A 25,563-nucleotide genomic window follows, 5' to 3' on the forward strand; every position below is an offset into this window, starting at 1 on the left:
ATGACAACTAATAAAAGCGTTGTGTGCGTAATTGTCTTAGCCTCTTATACAGATGTCCTGTTGATGACAATGCCTTTAAAAAAAAAAAAAAAACGTTAACAATAGGTCACTCCTCCAGTTTTTGTCGTTTGGCGAATTCGGGTCATCGAATTCTTCCCTTGCCAATAAAGTTGGTGGAAAATACCCAAAACATCGCCTACATATCAAATCCGCAGATTTCAGGCACGCAATTTAGAGCCTACCATCTGTTCATAGTTAGGTTAGGCCATAGGTGGTCATCGTCGCCTCTACTTTCTTAGCATAATCAGGTTTTTTTCTTGATTTTTTTATCATAAATTGTAACTCCGATTTAAGTAGAAGTGAAAAAAAAAATACCCTGTTAATTGTCACAGCATCACTTCTTCCTGTTACTTTCAAAGCTGTAAAGTGTTAGCATCTTTGTGCAAGAAGTAATAAGAATTTAATTGTTAACAGGGTTTGTAGCACTGGTATACGTTTTTCCATATCATGGAACATGTTGTATCTCAAAATGAGATATGTCAGTATGACAATACGTCACCCTGAACGTTCATAAAACACATATGAAACAACCTTATAACAAAACGAACAACATGAGACAAAACCCGACCTTCCCTAGCTGAACTACCCAAAGTATAAATGCCTGAACAATTAGTTTAGATCCGAGATTCCGCGCTTCCACCACTTAGTATGATTCATATTTTATATAATATATAAGATAAGTAACATTCCGTGAATTAATCTGATAAACTGTTTTGACAACTGGTTACTTCCCTAAGACTGTTTATATTAGGATTGTCAAGACACTCCGGTATTACTCGAGCCCGTAATACAACACCTGGTAGCGTTAAAGGTTACTAATTGTTCAAACGAACCATCGAAAAGCCGAACCTAGCTACACCACACCCCAGTATGAGCTTTATGGATCAAATCCCAGGAGGAGGAAATTATCCAAAACTCCCAGTAGAATGCCTTCCTAACTTCCCGATCCAACCATCTTTGACCTTCAGAGGTAGAAATGACTCGCATAAACTGAAAAACTTTATCTCCGAAATAATGCTAAACATGTCTATGATATCTTGGCCGAATGATGCCAGTCGTATTGTGTACTGCAGAAGACATTTATTAAACCCCGCTGCTCAGTGGGCTAATGATTTTGTACAAGAACAAGGTATACTTGAAATAACATTCGACACATTCATACAAGGATTATATCAACATTTCTATAAGCCACCAGATATCAATAAAATCTTTAATGCAATCACGCAACTTTCCGAAGCTAAACTTGGTATTGAGCGTCTCAACCAACGATTCAGAAAGATTTGGGACAGAATGCCACCAGACTTCATGACCGAAAAAGCTGCCATAATGACATATACTAGGCTATTGACAAAGGAAACCTATAATATTGTCAGAATGCACAAACCAGAGACATTAAAAGACGCCATGGAAGAGGCTTACCAGACAACCGCACTAACTGAAAGATTCTTCCCAGGATTCGAACTTGATGCTGATGGAGACACTATCATCGGTGCCACAACCCACTTACAAGAAGAATACGACTCTGACTATGATTCAGAAGATAATCTGACCCAGAATAGATACGTCCACACCGTAAGGACAAGAAGATCTTACAATAAACCAATGTCAAATCATCGAAACAGGAGAAATAACAACGCATCCAGAGAAGAATGTATAAAAAATCGGCTATGCTTCTATTGTAAGAAAGAGGGACATCGCCTGAACGAATGTAGAGCACGTAAGGCGAGTTCTAACCGATCTTGAACTCGAATCAAAAGACCAACAAACTCTTTTTATCAAAACCTTACCAATTGTACACTATATCGCCATCCCCGAGATGGACAATACCGCCGAAAAAACCATAAAAATACAAAACACGAAAGTAAAAACCCTGTTTGACAGTGGATCACCCACGTCATTTATCCGAAGAGATATTGTAGAACTTCTCAAATACGAAATCTACGAGACCCCTCCACTCCGTTTTAGAGGATTCGTAGCCACCAAATCCGCCGTTACATCCGAAGCAGTCACCATTGACCTCAAAATCAATGACCTGCAGATAACTTTAGCCGCGTACATACTGGATAACATGGACTACCAATTGTTAATTGGAAATCCAATCTTACGCCGCTACCCGAAAATCCTGCACACAGTACTGAATACCAGAGAGAGCCCCGACTCCTTAAAGCCCAAGACTTATCGCTCCGAAACCGTTAATAACGTTAGAACCTACTCCGCTGGTAATCGTGGTAACCCCAGAAACATAAAACTGTCTTTTGCCCCCACCATTCTCGAAGCAACTGACCCGAAATCCGCTGGTAATCGTGGTAACCCCAGAAACACAAAACTGTCTCTTGCCCCCACCATTCTCGAAGCAACTGACCCGAAATCCGCTGGTAATCGTGGTGACTCCAGAACCAAAACCCTGTCTCTTGCAACCACTACTCCTGCAGCAATTGACCCGCTTACGACCCTTGATAACCCAGGTAGTACTCAAAGTACATTTGCGCAATTCCCGATACCTGAAGAAGCGAGCATCCTAGAAGAGGATGGAAAATACTCCAACGTTGTCTCAACCATTCAGAGTGTAGAACCTAATGCTACTGATCACAGCAATAAGGACACCTTTTGCACTTTGCCAGTTTGGTTACAACAGAAGTATAGAGAGATCATACGTAATGATCTCCCACCAAGACCTGCCGACATTAACAACATCCCCGTAAAACATGATATTGAAATTAAACCTGGCGCAAGACTACCTCGACTACAGCCATACCATGTTACAGAAAAGAATGAACAAGAAATCAACAAAATAGTTCAAAAACTGCTCGATAACAAGTTCATTGTTCCCTCAAAGTCGCCCTGCAGCTCCCCTGTAGTCCTCGTCCCGAAGAAAGACGGTACCTTCCGACTCTGCGTCGATTACCGCACCCTGAACAAAGCTACCATCTCCGACCCATTCCCATTACCCAGAATCGACAACCTATTGAGCCGTATTGGAAATGCCCAGATATTTACCACGCTAGATTTGCATAGTGGTTACCACCAGATCCCGATGGAACCCAAAGACCGCTACAAAACCGCCTTTGTCACCCCATCCGGTAAGTATGAATATACCGTCATGCCATTTGGCTTAGTCAATGCACCTAGTACATTCGCAAGATACATGGCTGATACATTTAGAGACCTGAGATTCGTCAATGTTTACCTTGATGATATATTAATCTTCTCCGAATCTCCAGAAGAACATTGGAAACATTTAGACACGGTACTAGAAAGATTAAAGAACGAGAACCTCATTGTTAAGAAGAAAAAATGTAAATTTGCATCTGAAGAAACTGAGTTTTTAGGCTATAGTATTGGAATCCAGAAAATAGCTCCACTACAGCACAAATGTGCAGCAATCCGAGACTTTCCGACGCCTAAAACAGTAAAACAAGCACAGAGATTTTTAGGAATGATTAATTACTACAGACGATTCATTCCGAATTGCTCCAAGATTGCACAGCCAATCCAACTGTTTATTTGTGACAAAAGTCAATGGACAGAAAAACAAGACAAGGCAATTGAGAAACTAAAAGCCGCCTTGTGTAACTCCCCCGTCCTAGTACCATTCAACAACAAAGCAAACTACCGACTTACAACAGACGCCTCAAAAGACGGCATTGGTGCTGTTCTAGAAGAAGTCGACAACAAGAACAAACTTGTTGGTGTCGTCGGTTACTTCTCTAAATCCTTAGAGAGTGCCCAGAAAAACTATCCTGCTGGCGAATTAGAACTACTTGGAATTATCAAAGCACTCCACCACTTCCGATATATGCTTCACGGAAAGCATTTCACGTTAAGAACAGACCACATTAGTTTGTTATCATTACAAAACAAGAACGAACCCGCACGACGCGTGCAACGCTGGTTAGATGACCTAGCCACATATGACTTCACCTTAGAATACTTAGCTGGACCCAAGAACGTTGTCGCAGATGCCATATCCCGTGCCATATATACTATAACCCCCGAAACATCCCGACCTATCGACACAGAAAGCTGGAAATCTTACTACAAATCAGACCCATTATGTAGTGCTGTCTTAATTCATATGAAAGAATTGACACAACACAACGTCACACCTGAAGATATGTCAGCCTTCCGTAGTTACCAGAAGAAACTCGAACTATCAGAGACCTTCCGAAAGAATTATTCCCTAGAAGACGAAATGATCTATTACCAAGACCGACTAGTAGTACCAATAAAACAACAGAACGCAGTTATGAGACTGTATCATGACCATACCTTATTTGGAGGACATTTCGGTGTAACAGTGACCCTTGCGAAAATCAGCCCAATTTACTATTGGCCGAAACTACAACATTCGATCATACAGTACATCAGGACCTGCGTACAATGTCAACTAATAAAATCACACCGTCCACGCTTACATGGACTATTGCAACCACTCCCCATAGCAGAAGGAAGATGGCTTGATATATCAATGGATTTTGTGACAGGATTACCCCCAACATCAAATAACTTGAATATGATCCTCGTCGTAGTTGATCGTTTCTCGAAACGCGCTCACTTCATAGCTACAAGGAAAACTTTAGACGCAACACAACTAATAGATTTACTCTTTCGATACATTTTTTCATATCATGGTTTTCCCAGGACAATAACCAGTGATAGAGATGTCCGTATGACCGCCGACAAATACCAAGAACTCACGAAAAGACTAGGAATAAAATCGACAATGTCTTCCGCGAACCACCCCCAAACAGATGGACAATCCGAACGAACGATACAGACATTAAACAGGTTACTAAGAGCCTATGTTTCAACCAATATTCAGAATTGGCATGTATATTTACCACAAATCGAATTTGTTTACAACTCTACACCTACTAGAACACTTGGAAAATCACCATTTGAAATTGATTTAGGATATTTACCGAATACCCCTGCTATTAAGTCAGATGACGAAGTCAACGCAAGAAGTTTTACTGCCGTAGAACTTGCCAAACACCTCAAAGCCCTTACCATCCAAACGAAGGAACAGCTAGAACACGCTCAAATCGAAATGGAAACTAATAACAATCAAAGACGTAAACCCTTATTGTTAAACATAGGAGATCACGTATTAGTGCATAGAGATGCATACTTCAAGAAAGGTGCTTATATGAAAGTACAACAAATATACGTCGGACCATTTCGAGTTGTTAAGAAAATAAACGATAACGCCTACGAACTAGATTTAAACTCTCACAAGAAAAAGCACAGAGTTATTAATGTACAATTCCTGAAAAGTTTGTATACCGTCCAGACGCGTACCCAAAGAATAAACCAATCAGCTCCACTGAGAGAATTAAGAGAGCACACGAAGTTACTGCACTCATAGGAATAGATACTACACACAAAACTTACTTATGTCACATGCAAGACGTAGACCCAACACTTTCAGTAGAATACTCAGAAGCTGAATTTTGCCAAATTCCCGAAAGAACACGAAGATCAATATTAGCCAACTTTAGACAACTCTACGAAACACAAGACAACCCTGAGAGAGAGGAAGATGTTGTATCTCAAAATGAGATATGTCAGTATGACAATACGTCACCCTGAACGTTCATAAAACACATATGAAACAACCTTATAACAAAACGAACAACATGAGACAAAACCCGACCTTCCCTAGCTGAACTACCCAAAGTATAAATGCCTGAACAATTAGTTTAGATCCGAGATTCCGCGCTTCCACCACTTAGTATGATTCATATTTTATATAATATATAAGATAAGTAACATTCCGTGAATTAATCTGATAAACTGTTTTGACAACTGGTTACTTCCCTAAGACTGTTTATATTAGGATTGTCAAGACACTCCGGTATTACTCGAGCCCGTAATACAACAGAACATATGAAATATCTGGTCTCTTGGCCCAGTTGGTTAAGGCACCGTGCTAATAACGCGGGGATCAGCGGTTCGATCCCGCTAGAGACCATATTTTTTTGTACAAATCTCTTCTACTACTGCTAAGACAGTAAGTAAGAAATACGAGACTCCAACAATGTACTTTTTTTTTGCTTTGTACTGCTCTATCGATACAAAAAATCCCTATAAAATAAACATATATATGTTTGCTGCAATGAGAATGGAAAAAAAATTAAAAAAACTCACATATAATCTCAATAACGGCCATTTCTTTGGCTTTTGTTAGAAGATGATCGGCCCCTCTTATTCTTAGGACCCTTGGGGAAGTCGTCCCTATTATAGCTGAACTGGCTCGAATAATCGTTCGTTCTGTTGTTTTGGCTACTTCTGGGGAAATCTAAGGGGTGTGTCTGAACTCTTTTATTTTTCGTCACTTTGTAGTTCTGTGCGCTAAATGGTGACTTCTTCTTCCTGTTATTACTGCTTTCATATCTATTATTGCTACTATTTTTGTTCCTTGTTGACTGCACTTTGCCCTTCCATTTCATTTTATCTCTATAAGTCCTTGAGCCAGGGAGGTCGTATGCATCGTCGTTATATTCATAGTCAAGCAGGTTGAATTCATGTTCGTTATCAAAGTGTTGCCTTTGTGAAGCTTCACGTTTATAGTCTTTCAATTGGTTAAAATAGTGTTGTTTAAATTTTGTGGCTAAGTTATCACCGCAAAATGCACTTCCATCAGTGTTCGGCACTCTCGATGACCTTCTTTCAGCACAGTCATCGCCAAAATGACCGGCATTCCCACAGTTATAACAGAAAACTGTTTGAAAATCGAAGTCACCTTGGTTAGCATCTTTTGTTTTTAATAAATAAGATCTCCAAATACTAGGACATCTTTCTCTTGAGTGTCTTTTGCTATTGCAAAGCGTGCAGAACACCTTCTTCCATTTATGAGGACACTGTGATTTATAATGGCCGTTTGCATTACAATTAGTGCAAATAATAGCCTTAGGGCAGTGTTGTGAGTAATGATCATCCATAAACCCGCAGTAAGTACATATCACATGGGGACAATTCCTTTTCAAATGACCTCTTTGCGAACAATTATTACACTTTGGCTCTGCCTCCATTATCGCACCGTTTGAGTCATAATCTGTTATTCCAAAATACCGTCCTTGGCCACGTAAAGTCCTCAGTTCCTCTGGGTTAGCATCTACATCCTCTATGGAAGGAGCCAATAATTTATTAAATGATGACGAGTCACTTCCTGTCGGTGTTGTATCCTTCACATACGGCAAAGTATCGATACTTTCTACCTCAGATAACAATGTCGACATAATATCTTAGCTCCGTGGTCCGCTTCCTTTGTATTCCTCATGTGAGAATGTTGGACCTTTCCCACTCATCGCATCGCTAATTTTTAGTAATTTTTCATTTTTTCATGGACCAAGAAATTGAAAAGCCTGTCAATGAGCTTTAACAGTAGCAAGAAACAAAGACAAAGGACAAGCGCCTATGGAAGTCACTTTAGAAATATTGAAGTCACATTTTCATATAATATATAAATGAATTTACAGATGTGCCATTGTATATGCTGACGCAAACGCTTTCTTTTTACTGTTTAAATGACTCTTACCTTGTGATATGTATAAATCATCATATACGGCTATCTTGCTAAAAAATTTTTTTCGAGGAATTTTCACTTGAAAAAAATACTTGCGATGGCAACAAAAGAAAGTTAGATAAATCGTGCATTAAATGATGTGTCATCTGAAAGATTACAGGTTAACGAAAAATTAACAGCTAACAGAGCAAGAAAATAAAACGGAGATGAGTGCTAGTGAAGCAGGTGTCACTGAGCAAGTCAAAAAGCTGTCTGTCAAGGATAGTAGTAATGATGCCGTAAAACCAAATAAGAAAGAAAACAAAAAATCCAAGCAACAGTCCTTGTACTTGGATCCTGAACCAACTTTCATCGAGGAAAGAATTGAAATGTTTGACAGATTACAAAAGGAATACAATGATAAAGTTGCTTCTATGCCACGTGTTCCATTGAAGATTGTCTTGAAGGATGGAGCCGTTAAGGAAGCCACTTCTTGGGAAACCACTCCGATGGATATTGCCAAAGGAATTTCTAAATCTTTAGCAGACAGGTTATGTATTTCTAAGGTTAATGGTCAATTATGGGACTTAGATAGACCATTTGAAGGCGAAGCCAACGAAGAAATCAAATTAGAACTGCTAGATTTCGAATCTGACGAAGGTAAGAAGGTCTTTTGGCATTCGTCTGCCCACGTCTTGGGTGAATCTTGTGAGTGCCACCTAGGTGCCCATATTTGTTTAGGTCCTCCAACTGATGATGGGTTCTTTTATGAAATGGCTGTTAGAGATAGTATGAAAGATATATCTGAATCTCCAGAAAGAACCGTCTCCCAAGCTGATTTCCCAGGATTGGAAGGCGTTGCCAAGAATGTTATCAAGCAAAAGCAAAAATTTGAAAGATTGGTCATGTCCAAAGAAGATCTTTTGAAAATGTTTCATTATTCGAAGTATAAGACTTACTTGGTACAGACAAAGGTTCCAGATGGAGGTGCTACTACCGTCTACCGTTGCGGTAAATTGATTGATCTATGTGTCGGCCCTCATATCCCACATACTGGGCGTATCAAAGCTTTCAAACTATTAAAGAACTCTTCTTGTTATTTCTTAGGTGATGCGACAAACGACTCTTTACAAAGAGTTTACGGTATCTCTTTTCCAGACAAAAAATTAATGGATGCTCATTTGAAGTTCTTGGCGGAAGCCTCTATGAGAGATCACAGAAAGATTGGTAAAGAACAAGAATTATTCTTATTCAATGAAATGTCCCCAGGTTCTTGCTTTTGGTTACCTCATGGTACTAGAATTTACAACACTTTGGTTGACTTGTTGAGAACCGAATACCGTAAGAGAGGTTACGAAGAAGTCATCACTCCAAACATGTACAACTCCAAATTGTGGGAAACCTCAGGTCACTGGGCCAATTACAAGGAAAACATGTTTACTTTCGAAGTAGAGAAGGAAACTTTCGGTCTAAAACCAATGAACTGTCCAGGTCATTGTTTGATGTTCAAGTCTAGAGAACGTTCTTATAGAGAATTGCCATGGAGAGTTGCAGACTTCGGTGTTATCCACAGAAATGAATTTTCTGGTGCCTTGTCTGGTTTGACTCGTGTCAGAAGATTCCAACAAGATGATGCTCATATCTTCTGTACCCATGACCAAATTGAGTCTGAAATTGAAAATATTTTCAACTTTTTGCAATACATTTACGGCGTTTTTGGATTTGAATTTAAGATGGAATTGTCCACTAGACCAGAAAAGTACGTTGGAAAGATCGAAACCTGGGATGCCGCTGAATCAAAATTAGAATCTGCCTTAAAGAAATGGGGTGGTAACTGGGAGATCAATGCTGGTGATGGTGCTTTCTACGGTCCAAAGATTGACATTATGATTTCTGACGCTTTAAGAAGATGGCATCAATGTGCCACCATCCAATTAGATTTCCAATTGCCAAACAGGTTCGAATTGGAATTTAAATCTAAAGATCAAGATAGCGAGAGTTACGAAAGACCGGTCATGATCCATCGTGCCATTTTAGGGTCTGTTGAAAGAATGACTGCCATTTTGACCGAGCATTTTGCTGGTAAATGGCCATTTTGGTTATCACCACGTCAAGTTTTGGTTGTGCCAGTTGGTGTCAAGTACCAAGGGTATGCTGAAGACGTCCGTAACAAATTGCACGATGCTGGCTTCTATGCCGATGTCGATTTGACCGGTAACACTCTGCAAAAGAAGGTCAGAAACGGGCAAATGCTAAAATATAACTTCATTTTTATTGTTGGTGAACAAGAAATGAATGAAAAATCTGTTAACATTAGAAACAGAGACGTTATGGAACAACAGGGTAAAAATGCTACTGTTTCTGTTGAAGAAGTTTTGAAACAGTTGCGTAACTTGAAAGATGAAAAGAGAGGTGACAACGTCTTAGCTTAATGAGATTTTATGTAGTTAAATTTTGACTTATTTAATTTATGTTTTGTAAAGAATAAAATGAGTATGATGAAGGAATCTTACCTCTATTAACTATTTCTTCTTTTTTTTTCCTTCGATAAGATGTGCGCGAATTCAATATGGAAGAAAGCAATTTGGTATGCAGATGGTGTTCACCGGCAGTGTTTAAGTTACGAATATATAAAAACAAATTCAGGAACCCGCCGAATTTGGCCCAAACATATACCTATATACAAATTAGTGACCATACGCTATTATTACTCCGTCGTCTAGGAGCGGTTCCCACCATATCTCCCGCTCTGCAGTAAACGCTGATATTTGTCATCAGAAGAGGAATTATCGGTAGCATTACCATCGTCAGAAAATCCTGAGATAAATATATCGGATTCATGATCCACTGAAGCATCTGATTCCTGCGACTGATCTCTACTGGTGTTCCTTATATTTTCCCATGATGAAGACGAACTGTTGTCGCCGTTCCTGATTTTTTCCCAGGAAGACAGAACAGGACTGTCGTTTTGCTCTCCTTCAATTGGGTCAGGAGATTTTCTACCCTTATTACGATACAATCCTATAGGATCCCTTTGGTTCATAAAGGGCGAGCCGTTAAAAACTCCGCCTTTTTTCATTTGCTGCAGTTTGACTTTCGGGTCTGGCAATCTTCTCTCCGGATTTTGGTACGTTATGTAAAAGTACATCGACCACCTTGAGGGGGAGCCTGAATCTAATAAGCGCATCATATTGTACTGCCTTTGATTTCTCGGAATTTCTTTTGTTTGATCATGTTGAAAGGCTCCAAAGTCGTTGTCACCATATTTGTTGGAATAGTTATCCTTCAAAACACCTGTGGGGTCACGTTCGTTCAACTGTCGTGTATACATGGACCTACCAGCAAAATTTGTAGCAAAAAATAAAGCCATTACACCCAAGACAAAATTCCTCGGCACCTTAACACCTTTAATAGCCTTGGTCTTGTAGTAACGATAGGCAAATGGAGTTAAAAATACAGCTGAAAACCCAAGCCAACCACCCCACATCTCAGCTTTAGCAATGGATCTATAGGCCTTCGATAACTCCAGCCTGTCTCTTGCATCCAGCAATTCGTCTTTTTCATGAAATTCAATAGCATTTTCATAAGCCTTTTTAAACCAAGGCCTCTTCATAAAGGGTAGTTCATTTTCCATTCCCTTACCATTCTGGCCATATTGCTGTTCTTCTTCTTTTCCCAACATCACCTTGTTCTACGCTTGAAATTAGGCTGCTCCTTAAAACGAAAATCATATTAAGCATTGACACATAAAAAGTTCTGTTCTGCGTCAAAGTAGCATTAGCTCATAAGGCTTTCACCCTTGCTTGACTTACACCCGCGGAAATAAAAACACAGAAAAAGAAGGAAATAATGTATAAACAAGTAACTATGAACGAAATTTCCTGTTACGGATTGTTACGCTAGCTATTAAAATTCGTCTCGTCAAAGATCGACTGTAGCAGCGTGCTGCTGATGTCAAAGAATTGGGAGCCACAAGCTGGTGAAATGGTATCTGTCTTAGTACTCACAACATTCTAGGCTGCAAAAGAGGTTATACCGGAACAATAGTTGCTAAAATGGAATTCAGGAGATGGCTCCAACGCAACGATCAGGACGCCCGCTGATCTCACTCTTTAGTGTCCACACTATATAGTAACATTACATTCAATTGGAACCGTAATGTTGTATAAAATCTTTTGTCTTGCTGTATAGGTGCGTATGCAGCGTCTTCAATGGGATAAAGATATTCTATTTTTAATTTTTAAGGTGATCTTAATTTTTTGTTGGTTCTTTTTCAGTTTTTTGTCAAGCGAAAAACTACAGTTTCTACAGAAAAACACGTCAAGCTACAGTATAAGAACGGATTGTGAAGAACTCGGTGGAGAACATAGAAACAGACAAAAAATCATGGATTACTTTAATATCAAGCAGAATTACTACACGGGGAACTTCGTGCAATGTTTGCAGGAAATAGAGAAGTTTAGCAAGGTCACAGATAACACCTTATTATTCTACAAGGCGAAAACCCTTTTAGCTCTAGGCCAATATCAATCACAAGATCCTACCTCTAAGCTTGGCAAGGTACTAGACTTGTACGTCCAGTTCTTAGATACAAAAAACATTGAAGAATTAGAAAATTTGTTAAAGGATAAACAGAATTCACCATATGAATTATATCTGTTAGCCACGGCTCAAGCTATCTTGGGTGACTTAGATAAAAGTTTGGAGACATGTGTAGAAGGGATTGACAATGACGAAGCAGAAGGGACTACAGAATTATTGCTGCTTGCCATCGAAGTCGCTTTGTTAAACAACAACGTTTCGACCGCGTCCACCATCTTTGATAACTACACTAATGCTATTGAGGATACTGTTTCCGGTGACAACGAAATGATTTTAAACCTGGCTGAATCGTACATTAAATTTGCCACAAACAAAGAAACGGCAACATCCAACTTTTACTACTATGAAGAGCTATCTCAAACCTTTCCTACTTGGAAAACTCAATTGGGATTGCTCAATTTGCATTTACAGCAAAGAAACATAGCTGAAGCTCAGGGTATTGTCGAGCTATTACTATCTGACTACTATAGCGTCGAACAAAAAGAAAACGCCGTATTGTACAAACCTACTTTCTTAGCAAACCAAATTACGCTTGCTCTTATGCAAGGTCTTGATACTGAAGATTTAACAAATCAATTGGTTAAATTGGATCACGAACATGCATTCATCAAGCATCACCAAGAAATTGACGCAAAATTCGATGAATTAGTGAGGAAATATGATACGTCCAACTGATTTACGTAATATCTCACATTAAACATGTAGGTTTTTTAGAAAAAGAAAAAAATATTTCATGTATATGCCTATATACTATTTTGATAAAGCCGAATAAGATGGTACCATAAATGAGGTTGACATGGCTTGAACAAAATCATATAAAGTATAATTAACAAAGCGGAAACAACATTTGTCACGTTAGAATTATGCGTAAAGTAGCTAATCCTGGCAGAATAATTCAATGATTTTTTTTTAAAAGTATGTACACTATTATTTATTTTCTGGCATTTTGAACTAATTCTTCATTTTCTGTACGACCATGCACCCTTGATCTAAGCACTAGGGAAGTCGACATTATCATCGACCTTAAATGGGGTTGGAAGTGGAGCGTTAACATCTTTCATTTGCCTAACAGTTTCAATTAGTGCTACAGGTTCCTTGGGTTCCCTATCTCTTAAAACCACCACACCGTTATTTCCTTTGAATTTACGTACAGGAACAAATCTGTCGTCCTTAATAAAGGAAATATATCTCGATTGTTGTGGTAGTATACGGGTCATATTGTCGACTTTATAAGGTTTAGAAGAGTACTTATTTTTGTAAAATTCTTCGTCGTTTTCTTTTGTTTCTTTTATGCCTTTTTTATTCGTCTCTCTTTCCTTTTCTTTTTCCTCATGCTCTTTTTTCTTTTCTTCCTCATTTGGACCCTTTTCCTTCTTTGTCTTCTTTGCCCTTGCTTTTGCTCTTGCTGTCGTGGAAAGAACAGCTGTTGCTACCTTCTCTACCTCCTTACCACTTGCTTCCTCATACATCCTCGGATAACTGAATGCATCTTCTTTAGCGTAACAATTCATTTGAAATTTGGGTATAGCTTGATCGCTACCACGAATACCAATGACAGTTGTTGGTGTAAAAGAAAGGGATAAAAAGTGAGCCAGTGGGAACCAGTACCAGAATTGTGAGAACATGACCAAACCAACTACGGACTTGGTATCCAATGTGCCTGTATCCGCATTTTCCAGCTGAATTGTAACATTACGCCCACCGGCATTCATTATACCTTGGGCCACACATGCACCGAATTTGGCTAAACCTTCTTGGTGTTTGTTTGTAATCACGCTCAAAAAATTTTTGTTAATATCAGCAACTTGAGGGTTTAGTTTTTCTGTTTGTTGAATCAAAATCATGGATAAAGCTATCATGGCAGCCTGACGAACAAAATCTACTGGGTCCTTTGTTAGCGGATCTAAAACGTCAATAGCTGATTGTAAACCCTTGCCGGCACAAGCAATCCCAAGAGCAAATGCGGTACCACATCTGACATGAGCGTTATGCGATTTAGATAGAAGTTGGACAATCCTTGGTACAGTGGTATAATCACGCAAGAGAACAAACCCTAATGCGATGACTGCTGCCCTTCTGACATCATCGTTAGAATCCGAGACTGCCACATGCAGTAATCTCTTGACAGCTGAATTATTTCCCGTACCCGCATACGCTAACGCGATTGTGAATGCACCTCCATAGCGTAACAAGGACTCATCACTTGCTAACATCTTAGTAATTAAATCATCAGCTAACTCTTGACGGCCGTAATTTATCAGTGCTAAACCAACGGCTAGACCACGAGTAATATTGCCATGCTGCGTTTCTTGGGAATATGTAAACATATCGTGAATCGCTTCAGGCTTACCTGTTCCGAGCATACAGAGACCCATACCTAATGCAGCTGCTTCTCCAGATGTGGCAGAATCGTTGTACAGAACTTCCTTTAAGGCTTCATAAACTTCAATATTAGCAGAACCCATAGCAGCAAGACCGATACCCAGTGAAGCACCATGTAACAATACATCTACGTCTTCATCGCCTGAAGTTCCGCTATTCTCAACTATTATGTTTTTCAGATAGTCAGTTGTATCACGACCAAAGCCAGCATAAATTAAACCCAAACCATACAATGAACCACCTTTGATAAACCTAGAAGAAGCTCGACTGCCTGGCAAGTAAGGGGCCATGACTTTTTTACCCTCCAATAAATTGCCTTTATGAATTACACCTAAAGAGGCTGTAGCTGTAAATTTAGCCCAATTTTGAGCCTTACCTAACCATGGCAAGTTCGCCTTGATAAATGAATTGTCGGTAGTACCAGCGTGCATAAAACCGTTGGCAACGCTGACTGCGGTGTGGAACAAAGAAAATTTCCCATCCAAAGATGATTTAGACTTGTTTAAAAGACCGATGTCAATGTTTTTATTATTCAAAAGGAAGGTATTGTAATAATCACAAGTCGGTAGCCCAGATAGAATATTCAATAAGGCAGGATCGTAACCCTGGGCAGTTAGTTCGGTTACTAAAATCTCAAGCAACTGCTGAGACGCAGACGAAACCAAATCAAATGCAATTTGAGCAGATAATCCTTCATCGTTCTCTTCCTTTAATTTTTTAAATAGCTGAAGTGCCAATCCGGCGTCATTCAAATTTACAACTACTTTATTGAGCGTTAAGTAATCGCAGTTAGGCATATTCATTAGGAAATCAAATGATTTTCTCAATATCGAGGATCTGAACTTGGAATTTGTCACAGTAGTTATAGCTAAGGTCAATAAGTAGTTAATAATTTTAACGTTTTCAGAAGTGGAATCCTGATCCAATTTGCTCTTTAAAGCACTTTCAATGATATCCAATCTGTAACCTTCTAAGGCAATTCCTAAAGCTAATTTTAATTCTGAAGCTTTCAAACATTTTTCTATCATTCGCTCAAAAATAGAGGTTAATTTTGGGTCAATAATATCCTTGGTGTAAAATTGTTCGTCCTTAGTGTATTGCTTGGAAGCCTCTTGGACGTACATCTCAATACTCTTTGAGACTATAGTTTCAACAAATTGTGACTTTTCGTCTATATCAAAACGATCCTTTGCGGCAAGTGCATACTTCACAGCCGATTCGTATTCACCAAGATTGTAATAAACTTTGGATGCAATCAAAGCAGCCATTTCACGGTCTGAAAAGGTATCGTCATCATACAATGCCTCAATATCCGGCAGTTCATTCGAGATCTCAGACCATAATTGGTCCACAACATTATTTATAGATTCTAGGGCATATGTTTTAACAGAATCTTGATTCTCTCTCAACAATGCTAAAAGAGGAGCAGCAGTCGTCAAAGACATCTTTTCCGGTTATATTTGAACTCAATCTATTCTGGGTGGTCTTTTACTGGATAGAGTTCCACAATTTTTTTTCCCTTGGATTCAAAGCATTATACTTTTATGTATCCAGTTTTGCCACCGAAAATAAATGAAATGCGCCCTTCTCCTATTGAAAAGCAATATGCTATTACCCGCACTAAACCCTCGAAATAATGGCAATAAGAGGCAGATCGAAAAAGCTCGACAGATTATCGTCCATGAATCGTGAGACAGCACTTTGTGGAGTTTAATGGGCAATCAAAGGCTATTTTTTTACTCGATTCCGTTTCAACATATCTTACATACTATGAAGATAGGGGAGGATTTTAAATCTATACATATATTTTTATTTATCTGAGTAATTAGTATAATAACCTGATGGAAACTTTGGCAGAAGTTTGGTTCAACTTTTCATATATATCCTTGATTTCACTTTGATTAACAGAAGAGATGTCTGCCATTAGATAAGCGATCTCGCCGTGAGAATCAGAAAACTGTTTCTCGATATTATGATCGGATAAGATATCATTAACGGTCTTCAAAACACCAGGAACGTTACGATGAATATACAAGACACGTACTGTGTTCTCTTGATCGTAGTCCAAAGACTTCAAACTGACTTCTGGGAAGTTCACAGAACCGACAGAGTTACCTTCATTGATGTATTTGGACAATGCAGTAGCCACCTCAATACCGATTGAACTTTGAGCTTCTTCTGTAGAGCCACCAATATGTGGTGTCAGGATTATATTTGGTAATGAAACCAACTCAGAAGTCCAGCTGTTAAGTTCATCGTTAAATGAACCTTCACCGTTCTTAGCTGGTTCATGTGGATAAACATCTAAAGCAGCACCTGCAATTTTGTTGGCCTTGACGGCTTGGATCAGAGATGGAATGTCCACGACAGTACCTCTTGAGGCATTAATAACATAAGCCCCGTCCTTCATAGCAGCGAATTGTGGAGCAGATAACATTTTTTCAGTTTCTGGAGTAGCTGGTACATGTAGTGTTACAAAATCAGATTTATTCAACAATTCATCTAATGTAGAAACTTGTCTGGCAGTACCTAAGGCCATAATTGTCACGATATCATAGTATAGCACATGCAGGCCCATAGCTTCTGCAAGAACTGATAATTGCGAACCAATGTGACCATACCCAATAATACCGAGAGTTTTTCCTCTTACTTCCCAACACCTAGCAGCGACTTTATTCCATGTACCTGTATGCAGTTCAATGGATCTATCACCTAATTGTCTTGCTAAACTAATGATCTCACCAATTACCAATTCTGCTACGGATCTTGAATTGGAGAATGGCGAATTGAAAACAGCAATACCTTTACTAGCGGCATATTTTAGGTCTACTTGATTGGTACCTATGCAAAAACAACCAATACAAACTAGATTCCTGGCATGCTGTAGTATTTTTTCAGTCAATCTAGTTTTGGATCTTATACCGATAGCGTGTACGTCTTTGATTTTTTCAATCAATTCATCCTCAGGTAGAGAAGACTTGTGGAACTCTACTTGGTAACCCTGATCCTTGAAGATTTTGATTGCAGTTGCATTGACATTTTCCAACAGTAGAATATTCATGTCACCAGTAGAAAAAGGTTTTAAAGCCTTTGGTTGCTTTGTAATGCTTACACGACGAGGTAGTGTGTTCATAAATGACTGAGTTGGTGAGGTTGAGACTGCACCAGGAGAGCCAGAAAAGTTCATGGCACGTTGGAATGAATCTTGTAAATTATCGGCAGCTGAATAAGACATGTTAGGGAGGAAATACCCGAAATCAGTGTTTGTTACTTTTTAATGTTACAATAATCTACAGCTAAAACAGACAAAGTATTTTTTAATGTAGTAGCTCGTAACCTTCTTATGTATTAAACCTGGGAGATTCCATTAGTTTTCATAACGGTGACTCGTTTCCAGCGTGAAGAATCTAGCCCACAATTAATCTGAGCGCTGTCCGGCTGACGGCCAAATTCTTCGGTGTAAAGAAAAAAATGTGGCATTTTGTGTATATTTGGCAAGAACAAGAGTGTAATATTATTGATAGTGCACGTGACATTATGAAAAACAATAGCACTTATTAACTATGCTAAAAATTTTGTAGCTACCGATTCTATCACGCTTCCTGGTACGGGTGCAGGCAAAGATTGCTAGGGAATTAAGGGTCAGCCAGTATAAACGACAGTAAATGGAATAAAAAAGGTTTATTTAGCAATACTATTGATATCGATATTTGCCGAACTTGCTAAAGACTCCCATAAAGAGTACAATTGCTCCTGCAAGCCTTCATTAACCATGTTTGCGAACCCCATTGAATGTTTACACCAAACAATTCCATTGCTTTTGTTGTCTTTGATTATGTAATTGACGCCGATATTCCAACAGTAAGTGGCTATAGTTTCTAACTCTGTTTGAAGGACACCATCTGTGTCTTGAAGACTTGATTGATTTATATTTAGGATCTTAAGAACCCTATCCAATATGCGTAGTTCGACCTCATGGTTAAGATTAATTGCATTTTCCAGTAAAATTCGCAGCCAGCTACAGAGTTCCCGTTCTTTCACTTCAGGGCCCATGTTTCTTTTTAATACTGTTTCAAGTATCTCTATGAGAACTCCTTTAGGTAAATCTTCCATATTCGACGAGATATCAATAAGTAGCGCATCCACGCGGCTATCTTGATACAATTCCGTTTTCTTCAATATGTCCAGAATCCTAGTTTGATCAGGCATCATTAAGGCACTTTCCAGATGTATAGTCAACGCCTCCAGGAAACATTCATGTAATGTATTTCTATCTTCCAATGATGACCCATCCTTAAATTCCGAGCTTTTCTTCATAACATTTATGCTATTAACCAACTCTTCTGACTTCTCATAAATATCCCAATCCTTTTGGTGTTGGTCTTGCTTTGCTTTTTCTTTGGCTATTATCAACTGCAAGATTGTGGCTTTGAACCTCCAATATGTGAAATGATACATTTTCGGGAAAGTGAAGTCTTGGACCGGAATAAGGTCAATAAATTGAATGCAATACTGGGGAAACTCGGAGATGGATTCACAGGACTGATCAACTAAGCATTTTACAGCCACATTATAGGAAAAAGAGGCAAACCACTCGATTTCGTTTACAGCCACTGATTGCTGATATATTGCTTCCTTCTCAACGTCTGGTGGTAATTGATTTAGTAACTTTACAGTTTTGAGAAACTCGACAGCCTTCTGTAAAAGTTTCTGTACTGTTGGTAAATAATTTATGAAGGTTTCTAAAGGCTCCTCTTCCGATACTTTGACAATCATCTGTAGGGTATACCTGAGAATGCTCAGTGTCTGAGAACTCGACGTAGATGATATAGTTTGCGAATTGCTTTTAGATTGTAATTTGTCAAATATCATTAAGAGCCCTTGAACAGACAAATCTGTCTTTCGTTTGCATTCTGCTACTGCTAATATAAGAGCGTCTGTACTTTTTTCATCTTCAGACGACTTTATCTTCTGGAGGCACGTAAGCGCTTCCTCTGTTTTATCATCCGCTAGAAAAGACTGCAACATCAAAAGTTGACACAGAGGAGATTGTCTATCTACTTCGTCCATATCCTGATATACTCTAACTGTGTTGGAATAGTCTTCAATTTTGTTATATACGACTTGTAGAGCCCTTTGAATTTTCCCCCGGTCGGAATAATTTTGACTGATAATATCTTTGAGTGCTAATTTGTAAAATCTAATACTAACAACGTATTTTTCCATCTTTTCTAACTTTTTTCCAGTATTCCATAATAAAGTTATTATGCAAGAGATAGCATGTTTGGTGAGGGGTTCTGAAACTATTCTTTCCATCTGTGTGCTAAAATTCTCTAAGCTTTCCGCTATCTCGGAATCATTCATTGTTTTTGATTGTGTTGTAATTAAAAACCTGGAGCAAATGGCTTTTCCTAAGAATTTACTATCATTCTTAGAATTCAGTTTATTGATTAACAAATAATCGAGACACACTATAGAGAATTTGGTGTTCATTTTTGATAAGTCATTGATAGAAGCTATGACAGCTTGAAAATTGGATATTACATCTACTGACATAATCATTCGCATGAGAATTTCCTCTATGGTTTCTGCCGGATTTACGATATTTCTCCGTTTAGTTAAATTGATAGCCAATATAAAAGGGTCCACTTTGTTTGGATATTCATTTTGCAAAAGACTTAAATAGTGATCACATTGTTCAAGTTCAGAAGCTTGTGGGTGTCCTTCAACCAAACAATTTGCCATAAAAATCAAAACTGAATACTTTAAATTACTATAATCAGTATGAGATTTTAAATTTTCCACAGGTAACTCCAAATATTTTTCCACATCCTTCAAAAAAGAAATTATATTTACGTCTACTAACTGAGTTTCAGGATTATTAATTTCTTTCAACATAACTGTGGAATTATAGATCATTCTGCATAATTCGATGAGCAAATCTGCGTCCATATATTTGGAATTATCAGTGATGTTTACTTTTGCAGTGTAAATATTTGCTGTATCCAGGTCATTTTCCGAAAGATATAATTGAAAATTTACCAAGTAAAACTCGAACGTCAGTTTTTTAAACTCAGTTTTCTCTTCATTGGAGAAACTTTCCACATTCTCATTGATTATCTGTAAGTATTTCTCTGAATGCTGCTGTGTATTAGTTATTAAATCGTCAAAACGATACTCACTAGCGCTTTTGAAAGAACTGATATAACATTTGAAGTTCCGTAGGAGGTTGGTGTTTGTCCGAAACAAAGCCTCATGGATGGAGAGAAGCTTGGTTGCGAAAATCTTACATTTGCAAAAGACTTCATTAAAATATTTGTCTGAAGCTTTTTCAGCTTTCATAGCAATAGTCAACGAATTCCATAGACTTGATGCTGCATTTTCCAATTTCAGGATAAGTTCTTCGTCTAATATAACTGTAGTGGTTCTGAATGATCTATCATATTTTTCTGCAATGGGATACAATGCGCTTATTTTATTATCTACTGTAATCAAATCGTTTTTCTCTAAATTCTTAGCCGCATAAACTTGCGATGTTATCCAAGTTGCAGTTTCTTTATATTATTAAAATAATAAAGCTGTTAGTTGCTATTGCTCGTCCAGATAAAAGTTAATAAGGGTATGTTTTGCATTTTGTTATATACCGCATAACTCGACCAAAGTTTTTCTAAAAGTGGAGTTAACGTTGTGGTCTGACATTGAAACTTGTTGATCACTTTAGAACATAGCCTTTTACTAATATTACTAGAAGTGTCATTATTCATGGAACACTCACTAAAAAGCTTCGCTCTTTTCTCTTTTTATTTATTTGCAATTAGCCGCCGAAGTTTGTATTCCGTACGAAAATGAAAATGAACCAGGTAACAAATCTGGTGAAATCACCATTAAACATATAAAAAACAGGATGAATTAGTGTGAAAATTATATAAAAGCCGCTGGTCCAAGAAGACGTGATTTACAAGACATATACAGGACCCAAAGAAATGGATTTCACTCATGATTATTTCCATTGAAAATCAGATGATTGGCCTTTCATTTTCTTCTTGAACCAACTGAATTTTGAATGATTGCCCCCCTCAATTTAAAGCGCCAGGTTATCAAAACTTTCAACACACGCTAGTCTGTTGAAAGTAAAGGGAAGATCTACGTGTGAAGTGATATATGTTTTTAACCTGGGCGGCTAAATTGTACTTTATATATAGTTGAAACAACAGAGAAAGGGCAGGATAAAGAAAGAAATTGACTGCAGTTTCCTATGATCATATTTCATTTTTGTAATTAACAATATAATATAATACACTTATAAACGGTTTAAAAACAGCTTTATCTCAGAAAAGTCAGGAATTATGTCTAATAAACAACTAGTAAAGCCAAAAACAGAGACAAAGACAGAAATAACTACTGAACAGTCTCAAAAACTGCTCCAAACAATGCTCACAATGTCTTTTGGTTGTTTAGCCTTTCTCAGGGGGTTGTTCCCTGATGATATATTTGTTGACCAACGGTTTGTACCGGAGAAAGTTGAAAAAAACTACAATAAGCAAAACACGTCTCAAAATAACTCTATCAAAATCAAGACATTAATTAGGGGCAAATCGGCTCAAGCAGATTTATTACTGGATTGGTTGGAGAAGGGAGTTTTCAAATCCATTCGTTTAAAGTGTTTAAAAGCCCTATCATTAGGTATATTTCTAGAGGATCCCACCGATCTCCTAGAAAATTACATTTTTAGTTTTGATTATGACGAAGAGAATAATGTCAATATTAATGTAAACTTGAGTGGCAATAAAAAAGGGAGCAAAAATGCCGACCCAGAGAACGAGACAATTTCTTTACTAGATTCGAGAAGGATGGTTCAACAGTTAATGAGACGATTTATCATAATTACCCAATCCCTGGAACCTTTACCCCAAAAAAAGTTCCTCACTATGAGGTTGATGTTTAATGATAACGTCGATGAAGATTATCAGCCGGAGTTGTTCAAAGACGCGACTTTTGACAAAAGAGCAACTTTAAAGGTCCCCACAAATTTAGACAACGATGCTATTGACGTCGGTACTCTGAACACGAAGCATCATAAAGTTGCTCTTTCTGTTTTGTCGGCGGCAACATCCAGTATGGAAAAAGCTGGGAACACGAACTTTATTAGAGTAGACCCCTTTGATTTAATTTTGCAACAACAAGAAGAAAATAAACTTGAAGAATCTGTTCCTACAAAACCCCAGAATTTTGTCACAAGCCAAACAACCAATGTGCTTGGAAATCTTTTAAATTCTTCGCAAGCAAGTATACAACCAACTCAATTTGTTTCAAATAACCCAGTCACGGGCATTTGTAGTTGCGAATGTGGATTGGAAGTTCCCAAAGCAGCCACCGTGTTAAAGACTTGTAAAAGTTGCCGTAAAACACTACACGGCATCTGTTATGGCAATTTTCTACATTCGTCAATTGAGAAATGCTTTACTTGCATTTTTGGACCTTCCTTGGATACTAAATGGTCTAAATTTCAGGATCTTATGATGATTAGAAAGGTTTTTAGGTTCTTGGTGAGAAAAAAGAAGGGATTTCCGGCCTCTATAACAGAACTCATTGATAGTTTTATCAACGTCGAAGATCAGAATAACGAAGTAAAAGAGAGAGTTGCATTCGCCTTATTTGTATTTTTCTTAGATGAAACACTATGCCTCGATAATGGGGGAAAACCTAGCCAAACTATTAGGTACGTTACGAGCTCTGTACTCGTTGATGTAAAGGGAATTGTCATACCAAATACTAGAAAGCAACTGAACGTAAATCACGAATATAAATGGCACTTTACCACCAGTTCCCCTAAAGCCGAGAGCTTCTATCAAGAGGTTCTGCCTAACTCAAGAAAACAAGTCGAGTCGTGGTTACAGGATATCACTAACTTAAGAAAAGTCTATTCTGAAGCTCTTTCTCCGTCGTCAACCCTACAGGAGCTTGATCTTAACTCAAGCTTGCCTACGCAAGATCCAATAATTTCTGGCCAAAAAAGGAGACGTTACGATCTTGATGAGTACTTAGAGGAAGATAAAAGCTCAGTTGTTAATGATACGATAAAAGCAAAAGATTTTGATGAAAGTGTACCAGCAAAGATTCGCAAAATCAGCGTCTCTAAAAAGACTTTGAAAAGTAACTGGTAGCGAAAACCGAATTATATTATGCTCATCATTTAAACAGGCACTTCTTCAACAGATTGAAGAAAGTGCTTTAAATATACCTAATTTCTCTTTAGCGAGGATTTGCTTAAAATAGTTTCTTTATACAATAATAATGAATAATAAAGTGACGTTACTTCCCCCCAGAGTTTTTTTCTGCCTGTCATGGTCTGTCATGGTGAATATTGATCGAAGGAAGAGTGATCGCTCCGTAAATCTAGATGATCAGCATTCAAACAAACCTCCCTCTGAATCACTAATATCACTTCTATCGTTAACTTCATCTATGTCCATATCGTCACTGCTTTCATTATTGATAATAGTCGCTGTATTGTTTCCACCGCTATACATTAGTGGATTACCTTGGATAATGTCTTTCAAATCCGTGTTTTCATTTTTTAGTTTATCTATAACCTCGTTTATCATGGTGCCATTTCTGCTAATTTCGTTAACAATACTTTGTAAAATAGAACTATCCTCAAAGTGTATCACGTCCCCGTCAATTTCGAAATTTAACTGCCCTGATATTATTAACTTTGTCAATTCTTCCTTAATATCCTCCAAATCAATACCTAGTGTAGATGATAAATAAGAAAACTGTAGCTTTTTTGATATCCTTAAGTAAAAGAAATATATTTTGCACCTCATGATAACAGCAGCCGACGACGACCAGCTAGGTTCCAAAAAAAGGCTTTCCATGCATATTTTATTTATTTCACCATGCCAAATTTTGAAAAATTTGTTGAAATTAGTGTTTATCAACAGTTCGAGACAATTAACCAATAAGGGTGTCATCTGAAAAAATTGCTTTAAATCACTCAAATAGATAAAATCATCATAATTATCCAAAGGTATTGAAATAAGTACGGATATATTCACCATCATTATAAACTCCTCTTTCGATATAAAATTCATGCAGTCTAAGTGTTCTGACAGAACTTTCAATGTTAAAGGTTCCGAAGTCATCATTGTAAAAAATTTTGTGCAACAGTCAAAATACCTTTCCTGAAGGAAATATGAGACGCAAAGCAACATTTGTATCCTGAGAAGTGAGAAGGAATCATCTTGAACAACTTCATGACTTATCCGATCTTTTTCCATGGAATTTAACATATCAAAATTTTTACGGCCTTGAATGATATTTTTCACATTATATTCTATTTCTTCAATGCCTTTGAAATTCTTGCATAGTAGGGATATTTGGGTAATTTTTTCTAAATGCTGATATCGTTTAGTCAATGGAACCTCTTCTGACTCCATTTGAAATATTGCGTTCTGAAAATTATGTGAAATTATATCTCGTGCGATGTTTTCATCGAATCCTCCAAGCAATGAAAAATGAGGTTTTCCTACTAGTTGGCTGTTTAGTAGGCTCACAGGTCTTAATCCGCTCTCTTCTACCAAAATTTCCAAATAGGGAGTGCTTGTACACTGGACTTCCTGTAAATAACTAATGCCTTGCATGGCCCATCGTTTTCGTTCCTCTTTCTCGCCATAATTGATAGAAAGTAAATGACCAATGCGTTCTATCAATAAAGGTCCTTTAGCGCCATGAAACATGAGTTTTTAGATGTCGAGAAGCTGCCTGTTGCCAACTATTTTATTGTGCGGTTCAAAATTGTTTTTGTCTGCACGTTATGCCCTTTCAAAAATTAATCTATTGAATTTAGGGGCCAGTCAGAAGATAAGAAAAAAGGAAAATGTTATCATTGTTAAAAACATAAAGTTGTTGAAAATGTATTAACATGTGTATTATATATATAAATTATTTACAGTTAAATTTGACTACAAACTAAGTAACCCCGAGTCGCGAAATAAAGCAAAGGTATCTTG

The 25,563-nt window shown here is 37.8% G+C and overlaps 10 protein-coding genes and 1 non-coding gene across 11 annotated transcripts, besides 4 other annotated features; 5 read left to right on the forward strand and 6 right to left on the reverse strand.

Annotated features, from left to right (window-relative positions):
• Window positions 1-515: 515 nt before the first annotated feature.
• Window positions 516-855: a long terminal repeat (Ty3 LTR).
• Window positions 516-5,943: a mobile genetic element (YILWTy3-1; Ty3 element, LTR retrotransposon of the Gypsy (Metaviridae) group; contains co-transcribed genes TYA Gag and TYB Pol, encoding proteins involved in structure and function of virus-like particles, flanked by two direct repeats; transposition is induced upon exposure to mating pheromone).
• On the forward strand, window positions 931-5,428 carry YIL082W-A (gag-pol fusion protein; the record flags this gene model as incomplete). The annotated part of the gene is given in 1 exon segment (NM_001181434.4): window positions 931-5,428. Coding segments are annotated over 1 exon segment (4,497 nt in total).
• Window positions 5,604-5,943: a long terminal repeat (Ty3 LTR).
• A 17-nt stretch (window positions 5,944-5,960) lies between these two features.
• YNCI0005W lies at window positions 5,961-6,034 on the forward strand. The gene has a single exon. It is a non-coding gene; the product is annotated as a tRNA-Ile (tRNA).
• Window positions 6,035-6,218: 184 nt separating this feature from the next.
• AIR1 (TRAMP complex RNA-binding subunit) lies at window positions 6,219-7,301 on the reverse strand (the record flags this gene model as incomplete). The annotated part of the gene is made up of 1 exon (NM_001179429.1): window positions 6,219-7,301. One exon carries the CDS (start codon window positions 7,299-7,301, stop codon window positions 6,219-6,221), a length of 1,083 nt encoding a protein of 360 aa, NP_012186.1.
• A 493-nt stretch (window positions 7,302-7,794) lies between these two features.
• Window positions 7,795-9,999, forward strand: THS1 (threonine--tRNA ligase THS1; the record flags this gene model as incomplete). The annotated part of the gene is made up of 1 exon (NM_001179428.3): window positions 7,795-9,999. One exon carries the CDS (start codon window positions 7,795-7,797, stop codon window positions 9,997-9,999), a length of 2,205 nt encoding a protein of 734 aa, NP_116578.3.
• Window positions 9,920-10,050: an origin of replication (ARS901; Autonomously Replicating Sequence).
• Window positions 10,051-10,286: 236 nt separating this feature from the next.
• On the reverse strand, window positions 10,287-11,249 carry RCI37 (Rci37p; the record flags this gene model as incomplete). The annotated part of the gene is made up of 1 exon (NM_001179427.3): window positions 10,287-11,249. One exon carries the CDS (start codon window positions 11,247-11,249, stop codon window positions 10,287-10,289), a length of 963 nt encoding a protein of 320 aa, NP_012188.3.
• Window positions 11,250-11,953: 704 nt separating this feature from the next.
• Window positions 11,954-12,844, forward strand: SEC28 (coatomer subunit epsilon; the record flags this gene model as incomplete). Its single annotated transcript, NM_001179426.1, has 1 exon — window positions 11,954-12,844. The coding sequence occupies one exon, from the start codon at window positions 11,954-11,956 to the stop codon at window positions 12,842-12,844; it is 891 nt and encodes a 296-aa protein (NP_012189.2).
• Window positions 12,845-13,158: 314 nt separating this feature from the next.
• RPN2 (proteasome regulatory particle base subunit RPN2) lies at window positions 13,159-15,996 on the reverse strand (the record flags this gene model as incomplete). The annotated part of the gene is made up of 1 exon (NM_001179425.1): window positions 13,159-15,996. One exon carries the CDS (start codon window positions 15,994-15,996, stop codon window positions 13,159-13,161), a length of 2,838 nt encoding a protein of 945 aa, NP_012190.1.
• A 380-nt stretch (window positions 15,997-16,376) lies between these two features.
• On the reverse strand, window positions 16,377-17,786 carry SER33 (phosphoglycerate dehydrogenase SER33; the record flags this gene model as incomplete). The annotated part of the gene is made up of 1 exon (NM_001179424.1): window positions 16,377-17,786. One exon carries the CDS (start codon window positions 17,784-17,786, stop codon window positions 16,377-16,379), a length of 1,410 nt encoding a protein of 469 aa, NP_012191.1.
• Window positions 17,787-18,232: 446 nt separating this feature from the next.
• Window positions 18,233-21,250, reverse strand: SPO22 (Spo22p; the record flags this gene model as incomplete). Its single annotated transcript, NM_001179423.1, has 2 exons — window positions 18,233-21,105; window positions 21,196-21,250. 2 exons carry the CDS (start codon window positions 21,248-21,250, stop codon window positions 18,233-18,235), a joined length of 2,928 nt encoding a protein of 975 aa, NP_012192.2.
• A 647-nt stretch (window positions 21,251-21,897) lies between these two features.
• On the forward strand, window positions 21,898-23,715 carry HOP1 (Hop1p; the record flags this gene model as incomplete). The annotated part of the gene is made up of 1 exon (NM_001179422.3): window positions 21,898-23,715. One exon carries the CDS (start codon window positions 21,898-21,900, stop codon window positions 23,713-23,715), a length of 1,818 nt encoding a protein of 605 aa, NP_012193.3.
• Window positions 23,716-23,955: 240 nt separating this feature from the next.
• On the reverse strand, window positions 23,956-25,290 carry PCI8 (Pci8p; the record flags this gene model as incomplete). Its single annotated transcript, NM_001179421.3, has 1 exon — window positions 23,956-25,290. The coding sequence occupies one exon, from the start codon at window positions 25,288-25,290 to the stop codon at window positions 23,956-23,958; it is 1,335 nt and encodes a 444-aa protein (NP_085069.3).
• Window positions 25,291-25,563: the final 273 nt, after the last annotated feature.

Source organism: Saccharomyces cerevisiae, chromosome IX (genome assembly GCF_000146045.2).
Source record: "Saccharomyces cerevisiae S288C chromosome IX, complete sequence".
Classification (NCBI taxonomy): Eukaryota; Fungi; Ascomycota; class Saccharomycetes; order Saccharomycetales; family Saccharomycetaceae; genus Saccharomyces; species Saccharomyces cerevisiae.